The sequence below is a fragment of the Lepisma saccharinum genome, chromosome 20, assembly GCF_977018435.1.
Source record: "Lepisma saccharinum chromosome 20, izLepSacc3.1, whole genome shotgun sequence".
In the NCBI taxonomy this organism is placed as follows: Eukaryota; Metazoa; Arthropoda; class Insecta; order Zygentoma; family Lepismatidae; genus Lepisma; species Lepisma saccharinum.
The window spans coordinates 26,402,895-26,430,104 of record NC_139248.1 but is presented as its reverse complement, the minus strand read 5'-3'; the positions used below and the strand labels follow the sequence as shown (position 1 = coordinate 26,430,104).

At 41.4% G+C, this 27,210-nt stretch overlaps 1 protein-coding gene across 8 annotated transcripts in view; it reads left to right on the top strand.

Annotated features, from left to right (window-relative positions):
• The window catches only part of Ca-beta (Calcium channel protein beta subunit), a 588,734-nt gene that overhangs the window by 258,545 nt on the left and 302,979 nt on the right, over window positions 1-27,210 (top strand). For 6 of the 8 annotated variants that reach the window (XR_014443860.1, XM_083142262.1, XM_083142260.1 and 3 more), the window contains exon 2: window positions 6,251-6,346. The exons of the other annotated variants lie outside the window; for them this stretch is intronic. Coding sequence is in view for 5 of the 6 variants with exons in the window: in XM_083142262.1 (XP_082998388.1) it covers window positions 6,251-6,346 (96 nt within the window). In the remaining variant the exon portion in view is untranslated. The remainder of the gene's footprint in view (window positions 1-6,250; window positions 6,347-27,210) is intronic. 8 annotated transcript variants of the gene reach the window in all.

Sequence of the window (27,210 nt, the reverse complement as noted above, 5' to 3'; positions counted from 1 at the left end):
AGAAATGGAAGAGAAATAGTAGGTCGGTCTAATGTCTGTGTTCCGGGGGCCTAGGGTGACTATAATGACAACCCCCTTCGCAGCTACGGCTCCGTTCCTCACTAGTCCATTTTGATATAATTATAAAATCTTATCTATGACAATTGGCGGCGATTTGGTTCCAAAAATAGGGGGGCAAGGTGCCAAAACTGGGGAAGGGGATCATGGACAATTTATCAGTTCAGTTTATCTTGGTAGATAATGTTTAGCATAGTGCGGGAGCAAAAGTGGGGAGGGGCAACTGCATCCCTCGCCCCCCTTAGTAGCCGCCACAGTCTATGACTATAGAAGTGCGTTTTAACCGCATGCTAGGGTCTCCTCGATGGCGTAGTGGTAACGTCATCGTCTTGTAATCGAGAGAGAGAGAGAGAGAGAGAAGGAGAGAGACAGATGTATGAAACATTCACACAGAGACATTATTCTTTGTTCTTCCTTCTTTGTATATGTTTCTGATATTATTCTTAGTAAAGTATGTATGAAGTCAAAACTCATTGCTTATTTTTATTGTTATGACACAAACTCTTCCCCTCGGAAAATTTTGGTTGGGGGTGGGTGAATTTTAATAGAACAGGATCGTTGGTGGAAAGATATGAGATCCCCCTTTCGCGATGGGAATTCGTACCCTGGATGTGACCACGAACGCTAAGGTAGTAATGCAGCTGGATGTACAATTGTAGTGTTGCAATATTATGGACCAAAGTAACGGGAAAAAATCAACTCGGTGATAGCCCCCCCCCCCTCTTTCTCTCCCTGAGCCTACAATCAAAAATGCAGTTGCTAACAGAGAAAGGCTGTCATCTGGCGTACAGCTCGGTGCTTATTGCTTACATTCCATTCTCAAAAGTATTTGAATAAAACAATATTCACAAATTAACAATGTTTTCAATTTTCTTATACCACCACCATTCAATAGCCATGATTTGATTTGATTTGTAATAAAGATAATCTATGATTACTAAGTAATATATTTATAAGTTAAATGACTTGTATTAGGAATGATTCTTATAATGAAGAACATGTCTGAATGTGAATTAACGAAAAAAAAAGGACATTTTCTCATCACGTCTGCAGTTCGAAAAAAAATCAGGACAGGGATTAAAAATAGTGAACTGACCCGAGCAAATTGAGATGTTTGGTAACTTTGCATAAATTGTTATAAAACTAAAATTGCTAAATATACTACAATGCAGACTTTTGGAGTGTACCTCTCTCCAGAAACAACCCATTCATTTATGCAAGAAGAAAATTGAAATTCTTGCAAAATGTGAAAAATCGTCCGTGTTTCATTTTGTAGTTTTTTGTAGGTTCGCATTAAAATATTTTATGGCTCGATGGGGGCATGCCCCCCCCCCTTGGGCACGGGTCTGGACGATACTTCGCCTATCAATATTTCGCCAGAGACATTATATTTGATTTTGCTAAATGCGCGTTTGATTTTTAAATTTGTTTGGATAATAAACCTTTTCGAGCAAGGCCTCATCTCCAGGAAGCTATCAACTCGCGGCAAGCCATGGCACCTAGCGACCTATTGAGTGAGATGAGTCAAGGCAAAATGGATAATAAACCTTTCCCTGCTCCCACAAAAATAGGCAATAATTAGGCTGGAGAGTTCAATGAACTAACCGATCTCGAACTACGCATCCCCCCCCCCTTATATTACCTTCACGAACTCTGACCAACTCTTTGGAATAATGTATTGTTCCAGGCAAGAATTTAGAAATTATGCAAAACATATAAAAAGCCTTATTTCTGTTAGTTTTCTCTGGCATATGGATTTCAGAAGTAAAACCACCGAATATTTTATTATAAAATGCCCTTAATGCGAAAAGGGCGCCATCTGTAGTTTTTTTTAAAAAATTATGTCGCTGTTGTTAATCTCGACCTCGGGAATGAATTATGGTGAAGATGAGATTCATGAGGGATGCTTGTAAAGGAATACCCGTGTACGAGCCGACATTCGAACCCGGAATCTTCAATGGCGAGGTCGAACGTCGACCACGATACGCGGAGTAAGGTGTAGACCAGTAATTTGGTAAAGGGGATAATGCCGTGAAAGGTGACATAGTCCATTTCTTAGCAGGTAATCCTATAATGCGTCATTCTTTTCTTCATTTGATGATATTGGTTTTTATTTTAAGGAAATATAGGCATAGGGGAAGTCATATTCCCCCTTCAGGATACGCCACTGGTTACACAAGACTGGTTTTGGGCTATGTACTTTTCCTGAAAAGATACATGCACGATCTTGCGCCATTAAATAAAAAAAGAAACAAAAAAAACACGTACTTGGAGCGACATGTATGACTCTTACGGCATGCGCTGCCCCTCCTGCGGCCTTTTGCCGGTTCCCCCCTCCCCCTCCCCATGCTCACACACGTGGCGGAGGAACTCTCCGTTGCACATCACGTAAAACTGCACCGCGTGACGTCATAATTCTCAAGTGCTCGGAAGATGGCGACACCGCGCAGAAGCTCCACCCCGGAGTTTCTCGCGTTCGCGACGTGAACGCTTCCGACATCTATCGGCAAGTGTCGGAACCCCAAGGATCTGAGCGGTGGGTGTGTCTCCTCGTCGATAGAGAGGTGGGGAGGAGAACTATTGCATTCCTTTCGATTAGGCAACAGCCCCGTGTGCGAAAACTGCCAAGGAATGCGTACGTTTAGTGTCAAGAGTTTGTTTATGGTTTATGCCATGCTCTGTGGAGTTCATTGCCCTCAAAGAACAGTGCGTAGTGGTTATCACAGCGCGCTACGATGCCAGAGGTTATGGGTTCGAATCCCTATCTGGGCATGGCTGTTCTTTACACCCTTCATCAATTTCATCATATCATCGTTCATCCTCATCTTCGCTTTTAGCCAATAACGAATACATGTTGTATTCTTATGTCTGTTCATGTAATAACAACAATAATAATTACTGTTATAAATTTAATAATTATATCATTATTAATAGTTAGATCTTGATCTTATTAACCTATAAATTATAAATATTATTGTTATTGTTGTTACATGTAAGACATTTGGTTCGGTTTAATTGATTAATTGGATTTGTTGTTTTAAGTCCACCTTACGCACAGAATGGCTAATCGGGACTGGATGTACAGTTTAAATTGGGATCCGAACCACTGTGCCATGTACATCCACAGTCTAAATTCATCCTTGGGCGTCATGGTTAGGCGCCCGCAGGATTTTTCTCAGTGGGGGGCAGAGTCATAGAAACTATTATTATTATTATTATTATTATTATTGCTATTATTACTGCTATTATTTTTATTTTTGTTATTATTATTATTGTTTTTTTTTTCAAAATCACGTACACTTTTCCATATTCTATATATCTATATACAATTTTCATAACTGTAGGACAAAAGCTGTTTTTTATAGTTAGATACTCGGTGTAAAATAGACTATAAGCTTAAATGTAACCCTATTCCTAATAATAGTAATAATAATTGTAGCTGTAACTTACGGCCTGTTAGTCAGAAAAAATTTTTTGTTGTAAATAATATCTACAATTTCACCATTCGAATTACATTAATGCTTTACAGAAACCCAGTGATGTGCATCTACGCGTAAACAACATTCTACACGTAGACTATTTTATACACTTAGATGATGTAATCTATGTAAACAACATGACGAAAGGTGATATACTAGCAAAGAGCGCCGTGAAAGTAAAACAAAATTATACTGCGTATCAGTTGCTGATGTGTAAGGAGAACTTTTCATACTCTTTCTTCCAAATTCGAACAATTTCTCGCCTAGGAAGTAATCTAATATAGGAAATATTCTAGAGTTTTATGGGAAAATGACGACTCTTGGCTCACAACTGCCATCTGTTGTTGTTTTCATCCATAGTTGATAATAGAAGAGACGATAAATTTTGTTGTAAATAGGGTTCCTTTGATTTCGTTAGGAACCAATATAGTTGAAAATGTCACTTTCCTTTCATGAAACCCTTGAAAATTAATTTTAATGCACTTTAGATTGTCTACGTAGTCTATGTAAACTACAAACCAATGTAATCTACGCGTAGATTACGTGTAGACAACGCATGTAGACGTAAACTTATAGTCTACGGCACATCACTGCAGAAACCTCAGGGGGAGGGGGGCAAGTGCCCCCTGCGGGCGCTTATGTTAAGTGGGCCATAGCACACTTAATATGAAGTTGGTCCATCTTGTCAAAATGCAATACGCCAAATATTACAACCAACAAGAGCAACGAACTTAATTAGAACCTGGTAGATGGCAGCAGCATAAAACAAAGATTTTTTTACGTTGTTACAGGATAAATCACATAAAATGATAACAAATTAAGAAAAAAATTGACGAATAATTACAGAAATATACAGGAAAGGATAGAAATGTAAGAAGAAGGAAGATAAGTATAAAATAAACATTACAGAATAATGTTTCTTTCGAACAAGGCCTCATCTCCAGGAAAATATCAATTCGGGGCAAGCTCCGGCACGTATTGACCTGTTGGGTGAGATGAGTCAAGGTAACTGGATAATAATCCTTTTCCTGCTCCCACAAAATAGGCAATAGTTAGGCTGGAGAGTTCAATGAGCAAATCGATATCTAACTACGCACTGGTAATGATCAGGCTGGAAAGTTCATATGAACTAACCGATCACTGATGAAATACTGTATTACAGAATAATGACGCGTTAGTTGCCAAGGAACTGAACTAAACGTTGATAGATGGCAGAGGTGTGAAGCTAACTTTTTAAAAGTTGTTATAGGATGAAATCAAACAAAACTAGAACAAATTTAGGACAGAAAGCTGGCGAAATATATAAAAATTTACAGAAAAAGGGGTAGAAATGTAAGAATAGAAGGAATGGAAGTGCTATAAACGATAAAGTTTAAAATATCGCTTTAGATGAATTGAGACAAGTTAACTACTTTTCGGAGATTGCAAAGCTGACACGTTCAAATAATACTTTATCATGCTATTTCTGGGAAGCTCATCCCTAATTAGGAGCCGCCATCTGAATGTTAAAAAGTGGGAGGTAGAAACCCAGAAGACAAATATCGTACTATATTACAAACTATTATACAAGATGTTAATCCTGCTAAGAAAGTAAAATTAATTACCACTGTAGCTACACTATTTAAATTAGATATTTTTAGGATTTCGGTGGAAGGCTTCAGGCCCCCGAGATCTCTGCCTGAATATATAGGTTAATTGGGACTGGACCTACATTTTAAGGAGAGATCCAAAGCATTGTGCCTACACCGGAATTGGTGCAGCCATACAGGGCACATTCATCTGCTAACACTTCACGAAAAACTGTTTTTCAAATGTCTACTTTGTTATGTTAGGAGGTCAGGATTAGGATGTTAGCAACCTATGTTCGCTAAGTGTTAGCAGCTGGACGTGGCCCGCACCCGTCACGTCGATCCCAGGAATCCTTGATTACAGGGTGACGTTACCACTACGCTATCATGAAGGTTTCATGTTGTTAGTGTTTGTTACTATTTGCAGCCTTAATTTTCACTCCACTTAAAAAAAATCTTTGTTAGAAAAATCAACGAACAAAATTCTAAGATTTTAACAGCACCCAATTATACTTTGTAATTTTGATGTAAATTTAATGAATTTGGAAAGGAATATATGCAAAAGGAAAACTTTGTTTTTTTAGTTTACTTCCGACATTATTTGCCCCCCCCCCCTCCCCGTTCAGTTATATCGTGTTTACTTCTGTAGCATCTCTGCCGAAACCTTACGATAAGTTTCGGTGCGAGCGTAACATGTGAGGTCACGAAAAATATTCCATCCACTTTTGGCTTTTGCGCATGCGTGTGACCTTTTAGAGAAGATTCCGCCCACTTATCGCTTTTTGCGCATGTTTTTGGCACCACAGAAAAGACTCTACCCAGTTCTCGCTTTTTGCGCATGCGTATAACATCACAGAGAGGACACCGCCCACTTATAGCTTTCCTGCGCATTCGTGTAACATCACAGAGAAGACTCCGCCCATTCATCGCTTTTTTGCGCATGCGTGCGACATCACAGAGAAGACTTCCCCCACTCATCGATATTTGCGCATGCGCAGTGGGCTACTGCGCACGGCATTGACAAACTTGCATACGCAGACGACACTTTCCTCGCATCGGTGATTCCCTGACTAGCCACACCATCAAATCCAGGGATGTTACAGACTTAAGCGACCTCTACCTCATTATACTTTTTTCTTCTTGCAGGTAAGAAGAGATGCGGAGCGTGAATTAGCTGTGACGTCACTCTACCAGCGAGACGGTGTGCTTAGCAGGTGTTACACGGTTCCTGCCAACTTAAAGGTCTGTAGGCTCTTTAAATGTCTTATGGATGTTCCAAGAAACTTGATGTTTCTTTTCACTTTTTACACTCGACGGAACGGCAGCAGCACCAACACTTCACTTTCCCAGCACTTCTTATCGTATACATTACACTTATGAGACCACCTTATTGAGCTATTTATGCATACAGATTGTATGGGTGCCCCTGTACTCACTGGTATGTGGGTTTATATACCAAACAAGATCACTTGCACCATACTCACAGATATATTAGTTACGGTATCTTCCACTTTGACAACACTTGTTCAAGAGAGCATTTATTTACTTTTGCACTAATTTCAGTGACGTCCTCCAAGGAGGGTCTATGAAGGTTTTGTCTCTGTTTGAAATGGAAGTTTTGCTCTTGTTCTGGTTGATACTGTCATCTTACATCGCATTTCTTATACAAGTGAAGAGAAGCCAATTTCACATGCATCTAGGACAATTGCGATGGCGGACAATTGCGATGATTTTGACGGCGAAGGTAATTTTACTAATGAATGGTAGGACAATTACGACGATCAGGAACTAACCTAACCAACGGCGCCATTGAAACAACAAAATAAATAGGTGTCTTGGAAGACCGCATCCACAAATTCATGATGTTCTGGCCTGCCTCAAGAGCCAAGCAGAAGACACCAACATCAAGTACATGCGGATGGAACTTAATGTAGAAGGTCAGAAAATAAAGAAGCGTGACATTAAAATCGACGAGGAAGTTGGAAAGTGTATTCGCACATATGAGAAAACGGGTGACTTCAAAAGGTGTCTGTTCCAAAACTTGATTGAACCAAATTCCCAGCCGAAAATATCAATATTCACATAATTCTCTTGTAAGAGGTATTGCACGGGGTGTTAAGTCACCCTTCAATTTGATAGAAGATGTAAAATGTCATCACAATTGTCCACCCGCCCTTTCACTTTTGTGTTCATCGCAATTGTGTGCCACCATTATGTGTTTTTTAAAAAAATAATATACCGGTACTTAAATAATTCATTACTAAATTTGTCTTTCGTGCAAGATTAGGATGCACGGAATACTCACGAGTTAACTTAAAATCTAATAGTCCAAATCGACGCACATAATTTCTTCGTGAAAGTTAAGTGAATCTTTTTTCGGTCTGAAAGAAATTATAGAACGTATTTGTTATCGATTTGTGTTTTATATACTCGAAATATTACACTTGAGAAAATTCACTACAGTCTTTCGAAGTACAGACTTACAAAATTTAATCTTCTGTGTCCGAAGATTCTGCGCCACTATGACGCGTCCCTGCGATGAAAGGTTATAAACCTATTTGTGGACTGAAATAAAACAGTGCGACGAATATGCGGTGAAACACAGTAAGGTTCAGATTAGGACTGTCTAGATCTTACAACTACTAAGGGCAAGCCTCGCGCGAACTATGAAGGCTACTCGTACCGGCAGCGGCAGTACATGGGATAATAGGATAATAAACCTTTTCGAGCAAGGCCTCATCTCCAGGAAGCTATCAACTCGCGGAAAGCCACGGCACCTAGCGACCTGTTGAGTGAGATGAGTCAAGGCAAATGGATAATAAACCTTTTCCTGCTCCCACAAAAATAGGCAATAATTAGGCTGGAGAGTTCAATGAACTAACCGATCTCGAACTACGCACTGGTAATGATCAGGCATTAAAGCTCCAACTGTACCGGCACTACATGAGTACAGCAAACGGCCTTACCACTTGGCGATATCTCCGGGAGCAATCAAAGACCCGGATGAAGCGCGCCTCGAAGGATCGAGAACACAGTAAAGAGGTACGAAGAAACGGGCAACATTAGATCGTGTCTCAGAACGACATCATTCTTACAAAAGCTGCAGTAAACTCGATTAACAAATGATATGACAAAGCTTTCTTGCAAGAAAATAATGACGAAGTTTTTATAAACAGGTTTTAAATATTCCTAAATATTTGAAAGATATTTCAATTACTTAGCCAGTCCACAGCCTGGAAAAAGTGTGATGGGAATCAAATATTAAATAAATATAATATATGAATATTTGATTCTTTTAGGGTGGGGGAGGGTTATTTATGGTTCTTGGAAGTGTGAGCGGATATTCGCTGAGCGAAACTTTCGCGACGCCGTAATACACAAGGTAAACCAACATTTGGTTTACCAACAGATTCAAAAGAGTTCACTACTATTTGGTACGTCCCCCACTTCTTGCAACAAGATCACGGCAAAGTTCAACCTCGATTTCATGAAACCAAACCCTGACGATCTGTGCTGTGAGTTCCAGCCTACTCGAAAATGTCTTGTTGCACAGTTTTCTACTCAAAATGACCCACAGATTTTCAATGGGATTCATATCAGGGACGTTAGGTGACCAACGAATTCTCGGAATATCCATGTCCGCGAAATACTGATTAACCATTCGTGATCGATGGCATGATGCATTGTCAACCTGGTAGTTCATATTTGACCTAGAAAAGGGATCTCTGGCTGTTACCAGTACTTTGTGCTGTAAAATATGCAGATATTTCCGAGAATCAACTGATCCTTCACATATCTCCATCCTTCGGACACCTTTAGCTGTAGAGCAAGCCCATACCCCAGAGAATTTCTGTGTCTCAGAAATGCAGTCATTTTGAAGTTCCTCGCCCTGTTTTAATCACCTGCATCGTTTCTTACAATTCTAAATTTCTTTTCATCTGAGAAAATCACATGTTTCCAGTCATCCTCACTCCAGCTTGCGCATCGGCTCATAAACTCACGTCTTGCTGTCCTGAGGGCCTGTGTCAGGGGCGGCTTCTTACGCGGTTTTCTCTTGGTAATACCCACTTCTCGTAATTGAGACACTACACTGTTATGACTGAGATCAATTCCAAGGTCCGTTCGCAGAACAGACGCAATTTGGCGGAAACTCAGTCCTCGATTCGTCAATGCTGTTGATTTTTTTTTTTTTTTTGCGATCTGCCCTAGGTGAAGTTTTCTTCCCGTCTGCCAGAACGTTGTCGGAGAGAGGATTTATGATGTTCATTCTGTTTTTTAATAACTCTGCCTGTCGTTGAATGATAGATCGGTGGAATACTAAAAATTCACCTCAGGGATTTGCCCTTGCTCACGAGGTGAAATGTCACATTTTTACCCATTTTGGCTCGTTCGAACTTTCCAGACAGCAAAAATCCTACACATGACACTGTTGAAACAATACGGAGTCACTGCACAAATAATAAAAAGTCACCACGTGGTCAGTTAATGCCAATAAAAAAACAGCTCTTCACACAGACCTGTGACGCCTTCACAGCAACTGCTTTCTCAGAAAATGAATGGATGTATGAATTCAGCACCATCTGGAGGGTGTATTAACAACACAAAAACAATCTTGTGGTGATAAGCCATTAGCCGGAACAGGATCTAAAGAAACTGGAAGTCACCCGAATCTTCAATATGATTTTAAAATCGCCTTACTTGGATCAGATATTCGAATCCAGAATGGTAGATACAATATCCGAATCCCGAAATCTATATCGATATCCTGAACCAATATCCGAATCTCGAATCTTGGACTCGATGTCCGAATCATAAACCCTCGATCAATGTCAGAACCTCGAATCCAGAATCTAATGTCCAAATTTCTAATTCGGGATTCGATGTCCGAATCTGGAATCCTGAATTCGATTTCCGATTCTCGAATACTGCATTCGATGTCCGAATCATCGGTCCTGGATCCAATGTTCGATTCTTGAATTTTGGAACCAACGTCCTAATCTCTAATCCTGTATACGATATATCCACATCTCTAATCCCAGAGAAATGTCCGAATCTTGAATCCTGGATTCGATGTCCGAATCTCAAATCCGATCCCATGTTCAAATCTTGAATGCGGGATCGTATGCACGAATCTCGAATTCAGGATACGATGTCCGAATCCCAGATACGATATCCGAATCTTGAATCCTGAATCCGATATTTGAATCCCGAATCCCTAATACCGGAACCGATGTCCGGATTTCTAATCCGGGATCCCATGTCCTAATCTTGAATCCTGGATCACAAGTTTCAATCTCTAATCTTGCATCCTCCTATATCTGCATCTCTATAATCCCAGATCCTACGTTCCAATCTGGAATACCAGATACGATATCCGAAACTCAAATCCCGGATTTACTCTCCGAATCCGGAATCCAATGTCCGAATCCAGAACTATTGACCGTACAACCGAATCCATTAGATTTCGAGCATTATTCGGACACGCCCATCCATTTCTCGGCGAGCCCCCCTCCATTTCCTCTCTGTCCTCATGGTCATTCCGGCCACGGACTCTCTGCAGAGGGCAGCAGCATCGCTTCGTTGCTCTTCCAAGTCGGCATGCTTCTTCTCTCTCTCTCGTGCTTCGTCTCCAAACATTGAGGTTCTCTCTTCTTGCGCAATTTCACGAAAGCATGCAAACTGCTCTTGAAACAAGCCGTTGTGTGGAGCAATCAGTGGTCACGTGACCAGCCGAAAGGCCCGCATTCTTGCGTGAAGCAGTTTCGTGAGAAGACTTGGGAGAAGCAGGGAAATTTCATGACCACGGTGGGAATTTGTGTTTGGAAAAACTCCCGTGAAAAGTTTGTGTTTTGTCGATGTCGGTTAGTTTTTTCGTACGATGAACCATTTGCATTTACAAGTTACCCCAGTCCCTTTTCTACATCTTTAGTTTTATCGAGACGACGAAGATGAATTGAAGAATTATAATATAGTATATCTGAAGAAGTGGCGGCGATTAGGGGTGGGGGCGAGGGAGGGCAATTGCCCTCCACTTTTCACCAGCTTTGCCCTCGCACTATGCTAAACCTTATCTACAAAGCGAAATATACTGTCTTTGCCCACACAATTTTGGGACCTTGCCCCCCCCCCACCAGTTTTGAAACCCAATCGCCGTCACTGCTGAAGGAATAAACAAAACAAAACATCCATACACCTTTGGAACCTAGAACACACACACAGAGGGTTACGATAAATTTCAGTAAATTTATTGAACCACAACTGTATAGGGGAAATTTAAAATACCATTAATGATTTAACTAACAGTTGTTTTTCAGTGCTCTCGTTTTCGTATAATCTCTATTGTTACTGCATAATTTGCACGAGGTGTGGTCGGAATGTTAGTGTCCGTTTGCGATCCTTTCGCGAATGACAACTGTCGGTAAGATTTCCACGATTCAGAACTTCCAATTCAGAAACTATGGAAAGTCCAATAAAAACAGTGTCATTTCAGGAACTGGTATATACCGGTTGGATATTTCAGTGAAATGTCATCCCAGCTCAGGACTTCCACAACTTGAGGTGCTTGAAGTAGTTGGCATTATGCATATCTGTGAAACTGCTAACCTAACCTACAAACAAAAGATATGCAATATACTCAAAATACGTTAGAGGAAAGAAGAAGCCCCGTAAAGCACAGTACTTTTTTCTGCAAGTGAATTACGTAGTATTTCAAGGTAATGTGCAGTAACGCAATGAACCTCTCCCCCTTCCCTCCCGAGGCAGCGGTTCCGTCATAGTTCCTGATTTGGGAACATTCCACGTGAAAATATCGGTTCCTGAATTGGGAACTTTCGTCAAGTTCCTGAATTGGGAACATTCCACGTGAAAATGTCTGTTACTGAATTTGGAACTCTCGTCATAGTTCCTGAATTGGGAACATTCCACGTGAAAATGTCGGTTCCTGAATTGGAAACTTTCGTTAAGTTCCTGAATTGGGAACACTCCAGGTGAAAATATCGGTTCCTGAATTGGGAACTCTCGTCATAGTTCCTGAATTGGGAACATTCCACGTGAAAATGTCGGTTCCTGAATTGGGAACTTTCGTTAAGTTCCTGAATTGGGAACACTCCAGGTGAAAATATCGGTTCCTGAATTGGGAACTTTCGTCAAGTTCCTGAATTGGGAACATTCCACGTGAAAATGTCGGTTCCTGAATTGGGAACTTTCGTTAAGTTCCTGAATTGGGAACACTCCAGGTGAAAATATCGGTTCCTGCATTGGGAACTCTCGTCATAGTTCCTGAATTGGGAACATTCCACGTGAAAATGTCGGTTCCTGAATTGGGAACTTTCGTTAAGTTCCTGAATTGGGAACACTCCAGGTGAAAATATCGGTTCCTGAATTGGGAACTCTCGTCATAGTTCCTGAATTGGGAACATTCCACGTGAAAATATCGGTTCTTGAATTGGGAACTCTCGTCATAGTTCCTGAATTGGGAACATTCCACGTGAAAATGTCTGTTCCTGAATTGGAAACATTCGTCATAGTTCCTGAATTGGGAACATTCCACGTGAAAATATCGGTTCTTGAATTGGGAACTCTCGTCATAGTTCCTGAATTGGGAACATTCCACGTGAAAATATCGGTTCCTGAATTAGGAACTCTCGTCAGAGTTCCTGAATTGGTAACATTCCACGTGAAAATGTCTGTTCCTGAATTGGAAACATTCGTCATAGTTCCTGAATTGGAACATTCCACGTGAAAATATCGGTTCTTGAATTGGGAACTCTCGTCATAGTTCCTGAATTAGGAACATTCCACGTGAAAATATCGGTTCCTGAATTGGGAACTTTCGTTAAGTTCCTGAATTGGGAACACTCCAGGTGAAAATATCGGTTCCTGAATTGGGAACTCTCGTCATAGTTCCTGAATTGGGAACATTCCACGTGAAAATATCGGTTCTTGAATTGGGAACTCTCGTCATAGTTCCTGAATTGGGAACATTCCACGTGAAAATGTCTGTTCCTGAATTGGAAACATTCGTCATAGTTCCTGAATTGGGAACATTCCACGTGAAAATATCGGTTCTTGAATTGGGAACTCTCGTCATAGTTCCTGAATTGGTAACATTCCACGTGAAAATGTCTGTTCCTGAATTGGAAACATTCGTCATAGTTCCTGAATTGGAACATTCCACGTGAAAATATCGGTTCCTGAATTGGGAACTTTAGTCATAGTTCCTGAATTAGGACGTCCTGAGTTGGGACAACAGCGACGATATACGAGGGCATGAGGTCATGATTATGCTTCCGTGTGTGCGTAATCATGTGAAATTTTATTTATTGTCAGTTCCTCTCGTGAAGGAACTGTGAAATCTGTTGACATCCATTGTTGCATTGGTGAGATAAGACGATCAAAAATATTTTGTTGATGATCAGTAATGATTGGATGATGTTTTCAGTGGACGCAAAAGGTTCGTGAGAACTTACAGCTTTCCTTGTGTTAATTGAAAATTTTAGGGACTTCTCAGCAAGAAATTGTGCCGAACGGTCAAAGAAGCGGTGCAGAAATGTACGGGGTGTTACAATAACAAATGCTCAGTTATGATACTTTTCTCAACAATGGTTGAAACTATATATAAAGTAGTTTAATGTGTGCGTGTGTTGGAAGTAGGTTTGTCCTCCTCTTTGCCATTCGAAAGTTTGACTCAATTTGACATTGGCTAATCGCGGCGATGAGAATGAAAATCGGTGAGATGAAACTGACGAAAGTACAATCATAAACACATGGACAACGCACTAACACTACAGAGGATTACGGCGCCAGGGCTTCGTCAGGTTGCAAGAAAACAGTCCAGGGTGTACTATGTCTGTTTGTATGAGTCTCTTAGTCTGAACTGGATGGACCTGCAGTTTAAAGTGGTATCCGAACCACTGTGCAATGTTCCTCCACCGGGTATAGAACCCTGGACCCCTTGATTACAATTCGACGACATTTCAACTAGGCCATCGGGGAGGCGCAGCTTGTACTATGCAGAAGTGAGATTGACACTTGAGTTTTTTTTTTTTCTGAAAAGGTCACGTCTTACATCCCAATATATACTTGTCGGGTTAGCTAGTCGGTAGGGCGCCTGATTGAAACGCGGGAGACCCGGGTTCGAATCCTGGGATGGTGATCTAAGGTCGGAATTTTTCTAGCCTTGTCCCCGCATAAAGTGGCTCTGGGGCTCAGGCAGCCTCAAATCAATAGGTAGGCTACCTTGGGGCAAACATGGAGGAGGAACTTTACAATTTTACCTACACTTTTCCAGCATATCATGACCAGTACATTCATATGTCAGAACAACTGATCAATTGATTTAAAAATTAGTTTCGTTTCAGTAAGCTGCTTTTTCTTTGATTGTTTAGTTAATCAAATTTTGCTGCCTTTGTAGCTGCGGCACTTTGATGTATCCACAGTTGCCACAAACGAACGGAGAGGCATTTGTATTGTGACGTGAATATCTGGGCCAGGCTTTCAAGTTCCCAGAAAACACCCTGCAAAAGAACGGATAGAATATCGACAATCCTGGATGTAGAAGTGAACCACGGCTTTGTCAAGAAGTCTTGAAGAAGGACTGAATCAGATTTTATCCTCCTACTTTTCTTTCCCTTTTGGTTGAAGCGAAGAAACTGTGGTTTCATGTAAATAAAAGTTTTCAGGAATATCTGTGGCGCTTTGTTGCCATGGTTACCGATGGGACAGTCGAGGGTGAATTCAGATGTCTTGTTTGGGATCACTTCTTGACGTCTCTCTACGTCTACTGAATTCCCAAGAAGGCGCTTTTAAATAAAATTGAACAAAATTACTAAAAGAGCTAAGAAATCTACACTAAATAATACAGGTATAATACATGTATGTTTAATGCTTGCAACGTTAATATAAAAGTGACCTAATGATCCTCCTGTGGTTTAACACTGTGACAATAAGAAGCAATGATGATCTGTGACAGTTTTGCTAGCTGGGTGATACCACCTCGAGTCTTGATATTTAAGGATTGATAAAAATAATAAGGGGTTCCTAGCATTGACTGAAGTGAAAATTGTTAGCTATGGAAGCATGTTATGCTTGAATTGATGTTTTACGTCCACTTTATGCACAGATAGGGTAATCGGGATTAGACCTATAGTTTAAAGTGGGATCCGAACCATTGTGCCTCCACCAGGTATCGAACCTGTTACTCCTTCGTTACAAGGTAACGACGTTACCAATATGCCATCGGCGAGCCCCTCGATGTTATCCTATGGTGTAGCATAGTGACAGTGTTGACGTCACCGGCGAGAGCTGGGAAGAGGGAAAAGGAAGGGATTATCTGGGATGGGGGTTACAACTTCCACCCCGTTCTATTGTCCACTGCTCTCTAGAATTCTCTGCCAAGTATTAAGTAATTACTGGTAACTGCAAGGAAAACATATCTATTTCTCATCAAAGATTAAACTACTACAGCAACTCTAGTGCAATTTAGAAGACATAAAATAAATAAATTTTGTTCTGAGCGAACGGTAGAAAAAGGTCCTAATCTGAAGGTCCAATCGCAATTTGAAAAAAATCTCCCCGCTGGCGCCATCTGTTTTATTTTCCGGTGGGAAGTGAGGTAATCATTTCCCGGTGGGGATCACAGAGGTCCTCTTTGATTGACGCGCCGTTAAAAGCTATATCCTCGAATGGCACCAACCACTACCAGTATGAAGAGATCAAACGTGCTTCTGTGGCGGACCGCGTCCACTCCAACTAGGGCTCGAAAGGTAAGTGCTCCGTGTCGGAACACGTGAAGATGTATTGTTTCTTCGCTGCTGACCAGGGGTGCCCACAGAGAGGATTCATGATGCGCCTGTGCCATGGGATTTTTTTTTTTTTTTTGGGGGGGAACAAGATTTTACACCAATTCTATATATCTTCACACAAAAATGGCGGGTATCGTTTCTTTGATTGACTTGTTATTGCTTTTTAGTTATGGTTATTATGTACAGTTTTTCTACCTACCTGTGGGTGGTCGCGGCGATGGGGTTGAAATGAAACACCGCCTCTTATGCCTTTAGAATCGGTTTGGAAAGGGAGAGACATGCTGTTCGCATTAATACGAGGTTAGTAAAGCAGACAAACTGTTAAGAATAAGGTTCACTACACTAACAATGGCAGTGACCGTATCATGTTAGCAAACATGAAGGTGAGCCTATAGTACCTAAAGTAAACAAATATTGCTTAAATATGTCTGTATTATATTGTTCCGCAAATTTTGTCTAGCCAAAATAATTTGAGTAAATAATTCGGCATAAAGGGGCGGCTTCCGTGGCGGAGTGGTTAGCACATCGCGCTACGACGCCAGGGATCCCGGGTTCGAATCCCGGCTTGGGCGTGGATGTTCGTGTGTGTCCATTCATTAATTTCATCATATCATCACTTATCCCCATCTTCGCAAGTTAGTCAAAAGTGGCACAAAAAGCGAAGTAAAATAAAGCAAATTAATCAATCAATAAAGGGGGCAAGGGGAATGTTCTACATTTTTGCGGGGGGAGTGCGTCATGGGCCTTAGAGGAGATGGGCACCCCTGCTACTCATTCATTGACGATTTATGTTAATAGTTTTAGAAGTAGTCTCTGACGCTGACGGCGATCGCTCGATTTTAGTCGTGAAAAGGAGGCGTCATAGTCAGTGGCGTGCTCAAAGGGGATTGGTGGAGGTTTATACCCCCACTTGGCTCAGAAAGATATGAAGCGAGGGCTGACTACAAGAAAAAAATGTACATAACCCCCCCCCCCCTTTCGAAAATCCTGGGTACGTTACTGGTCATAGTTAGCTTTAAACTATCGCTATTTTGAGATTTCAAGGTAGGCGATCAACTACACTAGTGTCAAAAATTAAAGCAACAAACAGAAATCCTTTCCTCGTGTGATTTTTTTTGTTGATAAATTTACCAAGTTTAACCTGTTGCTATCGTGAGTTTTTTGCTGATAAATCCTGGCAGGGGTGCCCATAGGTTTTTTTTCATGGCGCAGGTTGCGCCATCGAGATTTTTGGGTGTGGAGGGGGGGATTTTTCCCTTCAAATAATATAAAATTCAAAATTTATATCTTTTCCAAAATATATATGTAAAAATTTTACACCTTAATTGCTCCATATTTTATCCATTAGATGAAGAAATGAAAGTATTTAGGGCATTATCGAAGGGGCGGGGGATCAAACTCCTATATATTAGGCCTTAATTGACACGCGGGTTCTGAGGGGAATTCTGAATTAAACTTTGGGGGGGGGGGCAGTATCCAACTCTAGGTCTTAGATTATGGCGAGTATTTTAGTTAGAGGGGGATTGAGCATTAATTTGAAGGGGGTATCCAGTTCTTGTGTATTGCTATTGTCTTAGCCTGTTGCAAAAATTCTGGTGTGGAGACTGAGAATTATTTTTTTGGAGGCGGTAATATCCACTCTTCAATATTAACAGTAAGTCTAAAATTGGCATGGAAATTTTGGTGGTAGGATTGAGTATGAAATTTAAAGGGGGAGATAGATAGCTCTTGATAAAGTGTTAAATCTTAGATTGTGAAGGGATGTCTGTAGTGGAGAGAGAGTTCGCACATTACATTTTGGAGACTGTATTTAGCGATAAGGCATCCACACGTTTTAGACCCCGAATGTGCCAAAGGAGAAGCTGGAAAAGAAAAGACTAAATATTTCTGGATCTTAAGAAAGTATTGACACCCCATTAAATTAATATTCTTCAAAGCCTGCAAAGGAATGGATGTAAAAATATTTTGCTCGCTTCGCTCGCAATAATTTGTTGCCACGATGTGTGTTTGGCGCTTTAATGAGATGAATATGAAGTTTTTATACTAAAGCTGCATTACAAGACAAGCGATATTGTCGATTGATTGATTTGGTTTTTTAAGTCCACTTTATGCACTCTAAGGCTAATTGGGACTGAACCTACAGTTTAAAGTGGGGTCCACGCGATATTCTCGATTATGATAAACGATTTTAGGGGTGGTCTTGAGTGATGGCACCCCTGTTTAGGGAGTAGGGGCAGATCAATTATAATGTTCAGTAAAGCTAAGAAAAAAGTTATGACATGCTGTCATAATTAAATATTTTGTGGGGATTGCTATATGGTTTAAGGGCGCGAAGGATATGATTTGGGGGAAACGAATGACATGATTTTTGGAGGGATGCGCCATTGGCCTTGGGGAGGATGGGAAGCCCTGAATCCTGGCACATTAAGGTTAGTTTATTTTCTATCTTAAACCAGTTGTCTATGACATCATAAACATTACTATCACATGATCGTATTATGTGGTAAAATTGACCCACGGGAAAGAATTTCCGTTTGTTGCTTTAATTTTGGACATTAGTATATTTCAAATGTCAATGGACGATTGATTAATATACAGTATGCGGCGTTTCTTGGGGTAACCACGTAATTTTATAAGTCAAGGAAAGCATACATATTTGCAGTGCAGTGTTGTCCACGAGACGAGACTTTGGTCTGTCTCGTCTTGAAAATCTCAGGTTTTTTTTTCGTCTCGTGAGCAAAACTATTACAGTGACGTAGTAATGATGGTACAGGGGAACATGTACTCTCCAAATTTTTGGGAGGGAGTACAGTACACCCAAAATCCTTTGATTTGAAATCAGAGGCGTCTGCTGAACGCATGCGGTGTATGATGCGCTTGCGTCAATTTTGGGAAAAAGGACAGCTTGCTCTGCGACGACATTAATGAGCATTTCTTCATTCTAAATTCTTCATATAGGAGAAGTATTTATTTTACACGAGAGCGCTCAACTAAGCTTATATTACATTTCTTGGATCTGAAGTGAAAGAAAGTAATAATTCTTTTCCCACAATTGACGCATGCGTCACTTCAGATCCAAGAAATGTAATATAAGCTTAGTTCAGCGCTCTCGTGTAAAATAAATACTTCTCCTATACGAAGAAATTAGAAAGTAGAAATGCTCATTAATGTTGTCGCAGAGCAAGCTGTCCTTTTTCCCACAATTGACGCATGCGCAGCATGCACCGCATGCGTTCATGCACCGCATGCTCTGTTTGAAATATACCCTTGTATCCCACCCCTCAGACGCAAGATGCTGCCGGACATAGAATTTCGCCGTCATTAGCTAAACGATAAAAGTTTCTTTGGCATCTTTTCTTTATAAGGAACGCATGGGGATCTGAAAATTTATATTTTATCATATTTTTCAAACATCGTGGAAAAATCGCTTCCACTTGTAACATGGGGAGAAATTCACACTCTCTTGTATAGACGAGTTTAGTATAGGGATGGCCAAACGGAAGCTGGAAAGTTACGGATCTGGATCCGGATCCGAAAATTCCGGATCCGGATCCGGGTCTGAAAGTTTCGGATCTGGATCCGGATCCGAAAGTTCCGGATCCGAGAGTTCCGGATCCGCGGATCCGGATCCGGGTCTGAAAACTTCGGATCCGGATCCGGGTCCGAAAGATTCGGATCTGGATCCGGATCCGAAAATTCCGGAACCGGATCCGTGTCTGAAAGTTTCGGATCTGGATCCGGATCCGAAAGTTCCGGATCTGGATCCGGATCCGAAAGTTCCGGATCTGGATCCGGATCCGAGAGTTTCGTATCTCAATCCCATTATAATATTACCACACCTTAAAAGGTATTATGATCTTCGATTACAAAGAAATTTTTCGTTAGTCCAACAAGAATTTTTTTCAAGTGTTGTTCCAAATATACTTTGCTACGCATCGGCTAACACACTCGTGCACACATGTCAGAGGTGATTTTGTAATTGCCATTGAAACGAATATGTATTCATTCGAATGTATTGGAAATGAAAACACACATAAATGTGAGACATTCCATTCCAGGATGAAACCTTTAACACATATAACAAGATAGAAATGTTATACAAATATTATACAATTGTTCTACAGTTACAGTTTTACAAATTAAAATAAAACATTATAATATATGCAGTGTTAAATAATTACAAAGTGTAAGACTAACAAGGGAGGTTATCTAAGTGTCCCCCTCCGATTTCCATGAAACGTGGCAGTATAGTGGGGCCCAAAGGAAGAATTACGTGTTTTTTTTTCAGCTAAAAAACGGTTTTAGGAAAAAACCCTCAAATGTCAAGATGAGGACAAATTGAGGTCAGGATCTGACCCTTGTGTCCCCCTCCGATTTCCATGATACTTGGCAGGTGTGTATATAAACGGGCCCAAATGAAGAAATACGTGATTTTTTTTGTTTCAGCTAAAAAAAAACTGTTTTAGGGGGCAAAACCCCCTCAAATGTCAAGATGAGGACAAATTGAAGTGAGGATCTGACCCCTGTGTCCCTCCGATTTTCATGAAACTTGGCAGGTGTATAGTGAGGCCCAATGGAAGAAATACGCGTTTTTTTGTTTCGGCTAAAAAACGGTTTTAGGGGGCAAAACCCCCTCAAATGTCAAGATGAGGACAAATTGAAGTGAGGATCTGACCCCTGTGTCCCCCTCCGATTTCCATGATACTTGGCAGGTGTGTGTATAAACGGGCCCAAAGGAAGAAATTTTTGTTTCAGCTAAAAAACGGTTTTAGGGGGCAAAACCCCCTCAAATGTCAAGATGAGGACAAATTGAAGTGAGGATCTGACCCCTGTGTCCCTCCGATTTTCATGAAACTTGGCAGGTGTATAGTGAGGCCCAATGGAAGAAATACGCGTTTTTTGGTTTCGGCTAAAAAACGGTTTTAGTTGGCAAAACCCCCTCAAATGTCAAGATGAGGACAAATTGAGGTCAGGATCTGACCCCTGTGTCCCTCCGATTTCGATAAAACTTGGCAGGTGTATAGTGGGGCCCAATGGAAGAAATACGTGTTTTTTTGTTTCAGCTAAAAAACACGATTTTAGCGGGGACAAAACCCCCTCAAATTTCAAGATGAGGACAAATTGAAGTGAGGATCGGACCCCTGTGTCCCCCTCCGATTTCCATGATACTTGGCAGGTGTGTGTATAAACGTGCCCAAATGAAGAAATACGTGTTTTTTTTTGTTTCGGCTAAAAAACTGTTTTAGGGGGCAACCCTCAAATGTCAATATGAGGACAAATTTAAGTGGGTATTTGACTTATGTGTTCCCCTCCGATTTCCATGAAACTTGGCAGGTGTGTGTATAAACGGGTCCAAAGGAAGAAATTTTTGTTTCAGCTAAAAAACGGTTTTACAGGGCGAAACCCACTCAATTGTCAAGATGAGGACATATTGAAGTGGGGATTTGACCCCTGTGTCCCCCTCCGATTTCCATTAAACTTGGCAGGTGTGTGTATAAACGGGCCCAAATGAAGAAATACGTGTTTTTTTGTTTCGGCAAAAAATTTGTTCTAGGGGGCAACCTCATCTCAAATGTCAAGATGAGGACAAATTGAAGTGGGGATCTGACCCCTGTGTTCCCCTCCGATTTCCATGAAACGTGGCAGGTGTATAGAGGGGCCCAAAGGAAGAAATACAAGTTTTTTTTTTGTTTCGGCTAAAAAACTGTTTTTGGGGGCAAAACCCGCCTCAAATGTCAAAAGGAGGACAAATTGACGTGAGGATCATCTGACCCCTGTGTCCCCCTCCGATTCTCATGAAATTTGACAGGTGTATAGAGAGGCCCTATGCCCCCTGTTTCTTCCTATGCCATATTTACGTGGTTTCGGGGTCAGATCCCCACTTTAGTTTCTCCTCATCTTGACATTTGAGGGGGCCTCTATACACCTGCCAAGTTTCATGGAAATCGGAGGGGGAGACTTAGACCTCCCTTGTAAGTGTATTAATTAATTACAAATCGCGCACGCGCGCACACACACTATATATATTGAAAACAAATAGTCAAATCATAAACAATATAATATCTATACTTTTATTTGGTATAGATAGTTTCGAGATATCTGCATATACGGATGACATAATTTGCTACACAAACTCACAAACTCAAACTTAAATCCTATCGTATTTATCTAAGCTACATCCCGGCGTGACCCGGTCCAATACCTTACCCGACGTCACACTACAATATATATATATATATATTGAGTTGGTGTTTTAAGTCCATTATGCACAGTAAGGCTAATCGGGACTGGACCTACAGTTTAAAGTGGGATCCGAACCACTATGTGCCTCCACCGGGTATCGAACATATATATATATATATGTATGTATATTAGCAGGTAACAATATGTTATAAGAACATTCTTACTTTCCAAAGAAGCGCATGTGGGATGGCAAACGGATCCGGATCCAAAAGTACCGGATCCGGATCCGAAAGTATCGGATCCGGATCCGAAAGTATCGGATCCGGATCCGAAAGTTCTGGATCCGGATCCGAAAGTACCGGATCCGGATCCGGATCTGAAAATTCCGGATCCGAAAAATTTTAGGATCCGGATCTTTAGGATCCGGTACCAACCGGATCTGGATTTCGGATCCGCCAGGATCCGAATCTGGCCATCCCTAGTTTAGTAGTGGTGCCCATGCCGAGGATATTGAATTACATGCACAACTTGTGCGAAACTGTCACTCTTCGCATTAATTTTGACGCGAGTGCCAGAATTTTGAATTGCCCTGTGTTTGTCTATGTGTACTGATAATTATAGACAGGGATACGAATAAATAAAATGACGACATGCAAATAAGGGGGGGGGGGGCTAGGCCATTCCAAACCACCAAAATCTGCCCGTGGTGTCAATTTGACATAAACGTTAAAGGATTTCTGAACTAAATTGTGTCCCCCCAAAGCTTTGGTAATAGAAGAAGTGCAACCAAATCCATACCCCAACTTATAACGGACTTGGATCATCTGGACAACACGTCTTTACAAGTCGACATTCAAATAATGTACTGTGGAAATATATAATGATATGATTGCTACCTTTTCCAAATAGGCGGGTTGCACAACCTGTTATTCAACTGTCGCCCGTCCACCTGATTGAGAGATTGCCTCTGCCCTGCTCTGACGCTCGCTAACAAACCTGGCGTTTTTTGTTCATCCTGGGAGGGAGGGGGAGGGGTAGATGCGTGTCCCATTTGTCAAGGGGGAAAAAAGGCATCAATTTACAAGCTTAAAGATGATGACCGTCTGGAAATGTGGCAGACACGAAGAACAAGCATTTGGGTAGCAAGAGGTGGGCGAGACCTTTAAATTGTATAATTTAGGTTATATTTATTTGCACACACACACACCGATAGGTTCTGGGTTGGAGTCTTGGCCTGGGTGTCGGTACATCAATTTCATTACTCGTCCCCATCGTCGCGATTAGACAAAAATGGCAGAAATGCGACGTTAAATAACAAAAACTAAATCAAATCAAATGGAAGAATAATCACAAGCGAACATGGGCGGGACACAACAAAAATCCTACAGAGGATTACACGCCAGAGCCTCGTTAGTCTGTCAGAATGCAGTCTAGGTGCAATACATGCAAGAGAGGTTGAATACCTTCGCAGGGGTCCCGGGTTCGATACCCGATGGAGAGAAAGTGGTTCGGATCCTACTTAATACGTAGGCCCAGTCCAGATTAACCTTTCAGTGCATAAAGTGGACTTAAACGAAGATCATCAGGTTACGCTCTATCCAATGACGATTAGCCCATCTGAGCTTATGTGGACAAAAATACCTCATATGCAGACACGTATCTAGAAATATATTTCGGGGGGGGAGGTCCGAACCAATTCTCTCAGTAATAATATTAATGATGATGATGAGTTGTCTGCCTGAAGGCAGGTCTTTTGACCGGAAGGTCGCTGGGCAAGGTGAACCCATGGTGGTTTGCCATTGCCTTCCATGGGATGAGGATGGAATGGACATTTACAAACAACCATGCACGAACGGGATACGAACCCGGGACCTCAAGCATCACAGCGCGATGTGCTAACCACTCCGCCACGGGGTCCGGCCATAATATTAATAATATAGCAATAATAATAATGTTTAATTAAAATATAATTATATTAAATACTAATTAATAGTATATTATTATTACACGAATAGGTTAAAATATTGTGTAAGAATAGATATAACAAGTGCCCTGGCAAAGAAATTAATGTCAAATAGATGTCGAATTCAATATTTATTGAAAAACAAAAAAGGGTGTTAGATCCAGTTGACGAGAAGTAAAGTTCCTGATTAATATTTTATGCACATTTTCATAAATAGTAGTGTTCAAGCATAAATCCTTGGTACTGTCCTCCAGAGCCGTATGATTCCAATAAATAATAATAATAATAATTTATTCTCTGCCTTCCAATAAGTTCAGAGGAATATAATAATCAAAGAAATGCTAAGAAAGTATATTTTCATAATTTATTTTTAGTACTTGGTAAGTCCCCTGGAAACCCCCCCCCCCCCTAAATACGTATAACCTAGAAGTACGGGTTGCAGCTCGTTCAGGATACGTGCGATTTTTCTTAAAAGGGAGGCTACCACACACACACACACACACACACACACACACACACACATGCAAACGCTTGTCTGGTTTCCTGAACAGGCTGTTTGACATTCTGTCCACCGCGGCAGGAACTGCCCACACTGAGATCTCGACCCATCTTATAAATTTCCCGCATGGCTTCATTCGGCGTTGCGGGATGGCGCTGGAACATGGCGACGAGATTTATGAGAGCCGCGGCCAAAGAGACGCATCGCCCCGTGCGGTGGACGTTGTGAGAGACGAGCGCCCTGGATGAAGAATTTTGGCCGTAAAGGAGGAAGAATGAACAAATATTTCACCAGGAAATTAAGAGAGAGAGAACGGGAGACACGCTTTGGTGGTGACCTGTGACTTTCACACGTCTTCCAACATGGCAACTCATGTTTTCAGTCTCGGCATGTTCATATTTTGGAACAAGATGTCTCGCATAGGATGCTTCCTTACTACCAGGGGCGGCGCCAGGGGGGCGCGAAGGGGTGCTTGCGCACCCCCTAATTTTCATCCGCACCCTCTATTAAAAACCTGTGTTGAAAACATTAACTCTTTATACAGTGTCATATGTCGTAGTCACATTGAGCCCCCGAATGTTAGGTATTGTAGTGAGACCGCTGTTATTGTATACGTACAAGCCAAGCCAAGCTTTGAAAGAGAAGCCGCATATATTTTCATGTACTGTCGGTAGCCTCTATAAAGATCAGAGGCCGTTGTCTTTTCGAGTAAATTACCTTGCCAACCCTGCCTCTATCACAATGGGCAGAAGGCTCAACTGGCACAGTTCGCGCCAAACTGTAGATTTACTTCCGCTAGCCGACTTTCCCGGGCATCACGTGAGTGCTTTCAACCATTGGCAGAAGCCTTGGAGAGAGCACGTGCTTTGTTCTCTACCAGGGGTCGTCTCTTCCTTCGCGTGTCTTATGTTGCCACGTTGTCAAGGACGTGAATGTTCTAGTGGTGGAGACATCTGTGCTTGCACCCCCAATTGACCGCTATAGTGGAACCACAAGCAAAAAAAACCTTCGCAGACCCGCGACACCTGTACACCGTACTCCCGCGAGGAGGGGAGGGGGAGAGTGGAGAATCCTTCCTTATGGCCCGAGCTGAAGGGAAAGCTGCGCGGGGATTTTTCGTCCAAGGTTTTTTTCCTTGTGGGCGATCTATAGCAGGCCGGCCTGTCGCCACGTTTGCTCGCTTGCGCCGAAATCGGAGGCAACAACGTCCTTCAGACGACAGAGAGGGTTTTGGCGGGAATCGTGCTAGGGTTAAACCTTTTGCCTTATAGAGACGAGTCCAATCCTATCAAATAATTTAATATTTGAATTAATCTGCATCTTGTTTTCCATGCTAAATTCACCCATCCTCTCAAAGAGAACCTTAGCTAAAGTATCAGAGTTTGATCCCCCCCAAGATCTTTGTATCCCTTAAGATTGAATGGATCAAAGGATGCATCACACTGTCTACGCACATACTCTTCTTTTGTACTTTCAAATATGGTCCAATGCAGTGGAGTAAGCTGGAGACAATCAATATGATACACAGCGATCACATGCAACACTCCATTTCTTCAACGGATGATAATTGTACATTGTACAATTCTCCATCACCTGACCTATAAAAAGATGGTTCGTATGGAGTAGAAAACGAACTAATATTAAAATCTCATCCAGTGATTTCTAATTAACATTTCTAAGGTCACTGAACTAAGCAATATAAAAATGAACAAAATGTGGTAGCAATGTCTATCCCAGTAACACAAACGTATCCATTCCTAACGCAGAATACTAGGATTAATATCGTAACAAAGCGTAAGTCTGTACATTTTCTAAAAAGCTACAGTCTGACCAAGGTTCGTTCACTTTTTCTACCAGCCAGTTGCTCTTCTTAGGCATGTCAAAAATGCAGAGTCAAGTGTAAAGAGACTTCTTGGGGTACTGGTGTAGCAAGCTGCTCACAGGTAAACAGGTTGTAATTTTGCTAAGATATAGGAAATCAAAACTTGAATCGGCGTGGAGGAAGTCTCCAGTGGTAAAGGAATAGAGGAGATAGGTAGAAGGATCACCTTTTGGATTGGCTTGGAATAGTGAAAAGCGAGCGCTCTTCGGTTTTGGTCTGCGAACAAAGTCAGTGTTACTGACTTAACCTGACAAACAAGCTTGGAGTACAGGCTTACACTTCGTTCTATAACTTCATCTCAACTTCTTCATCAGAGTTCATGATATAACTTGACAAGTTTAAAAACAAGACGCTGCAAATAGCTGTTGCGCATCTCGCACCACATTTCCCCACTCCATTCTTCGCAGCGACGTTGGTTCGCAGTGTTGCAACCTGAAGGGAGCAGAATGGTCTGAGGATTTTCAACGAAATTTGTAATCGCTTTTTCCTGGGCTGTTTTCTACCTGTCGGAGTACAGAAATTCAGCCCACCTTTCGCCAACGACCCTTTTCCTTCTTTTAAAACTTGGCCTCCCCGATGGCGCAGTGGTAGCGTCGTCGACTTGTAATCAAGGGGTCCCGGGTTCGATTCCCGGTGGAGGCACATAGGGGTTCGGATCCCACTTCAAACTGTAGGTCCAGTCCCGATTAGCCTTACTATGCATAAAATGGACTTAAAACAACAAATCAATCCAATCTAATTCTTTTAAAACTTGAGAAACCATCCATTTAGATTCTC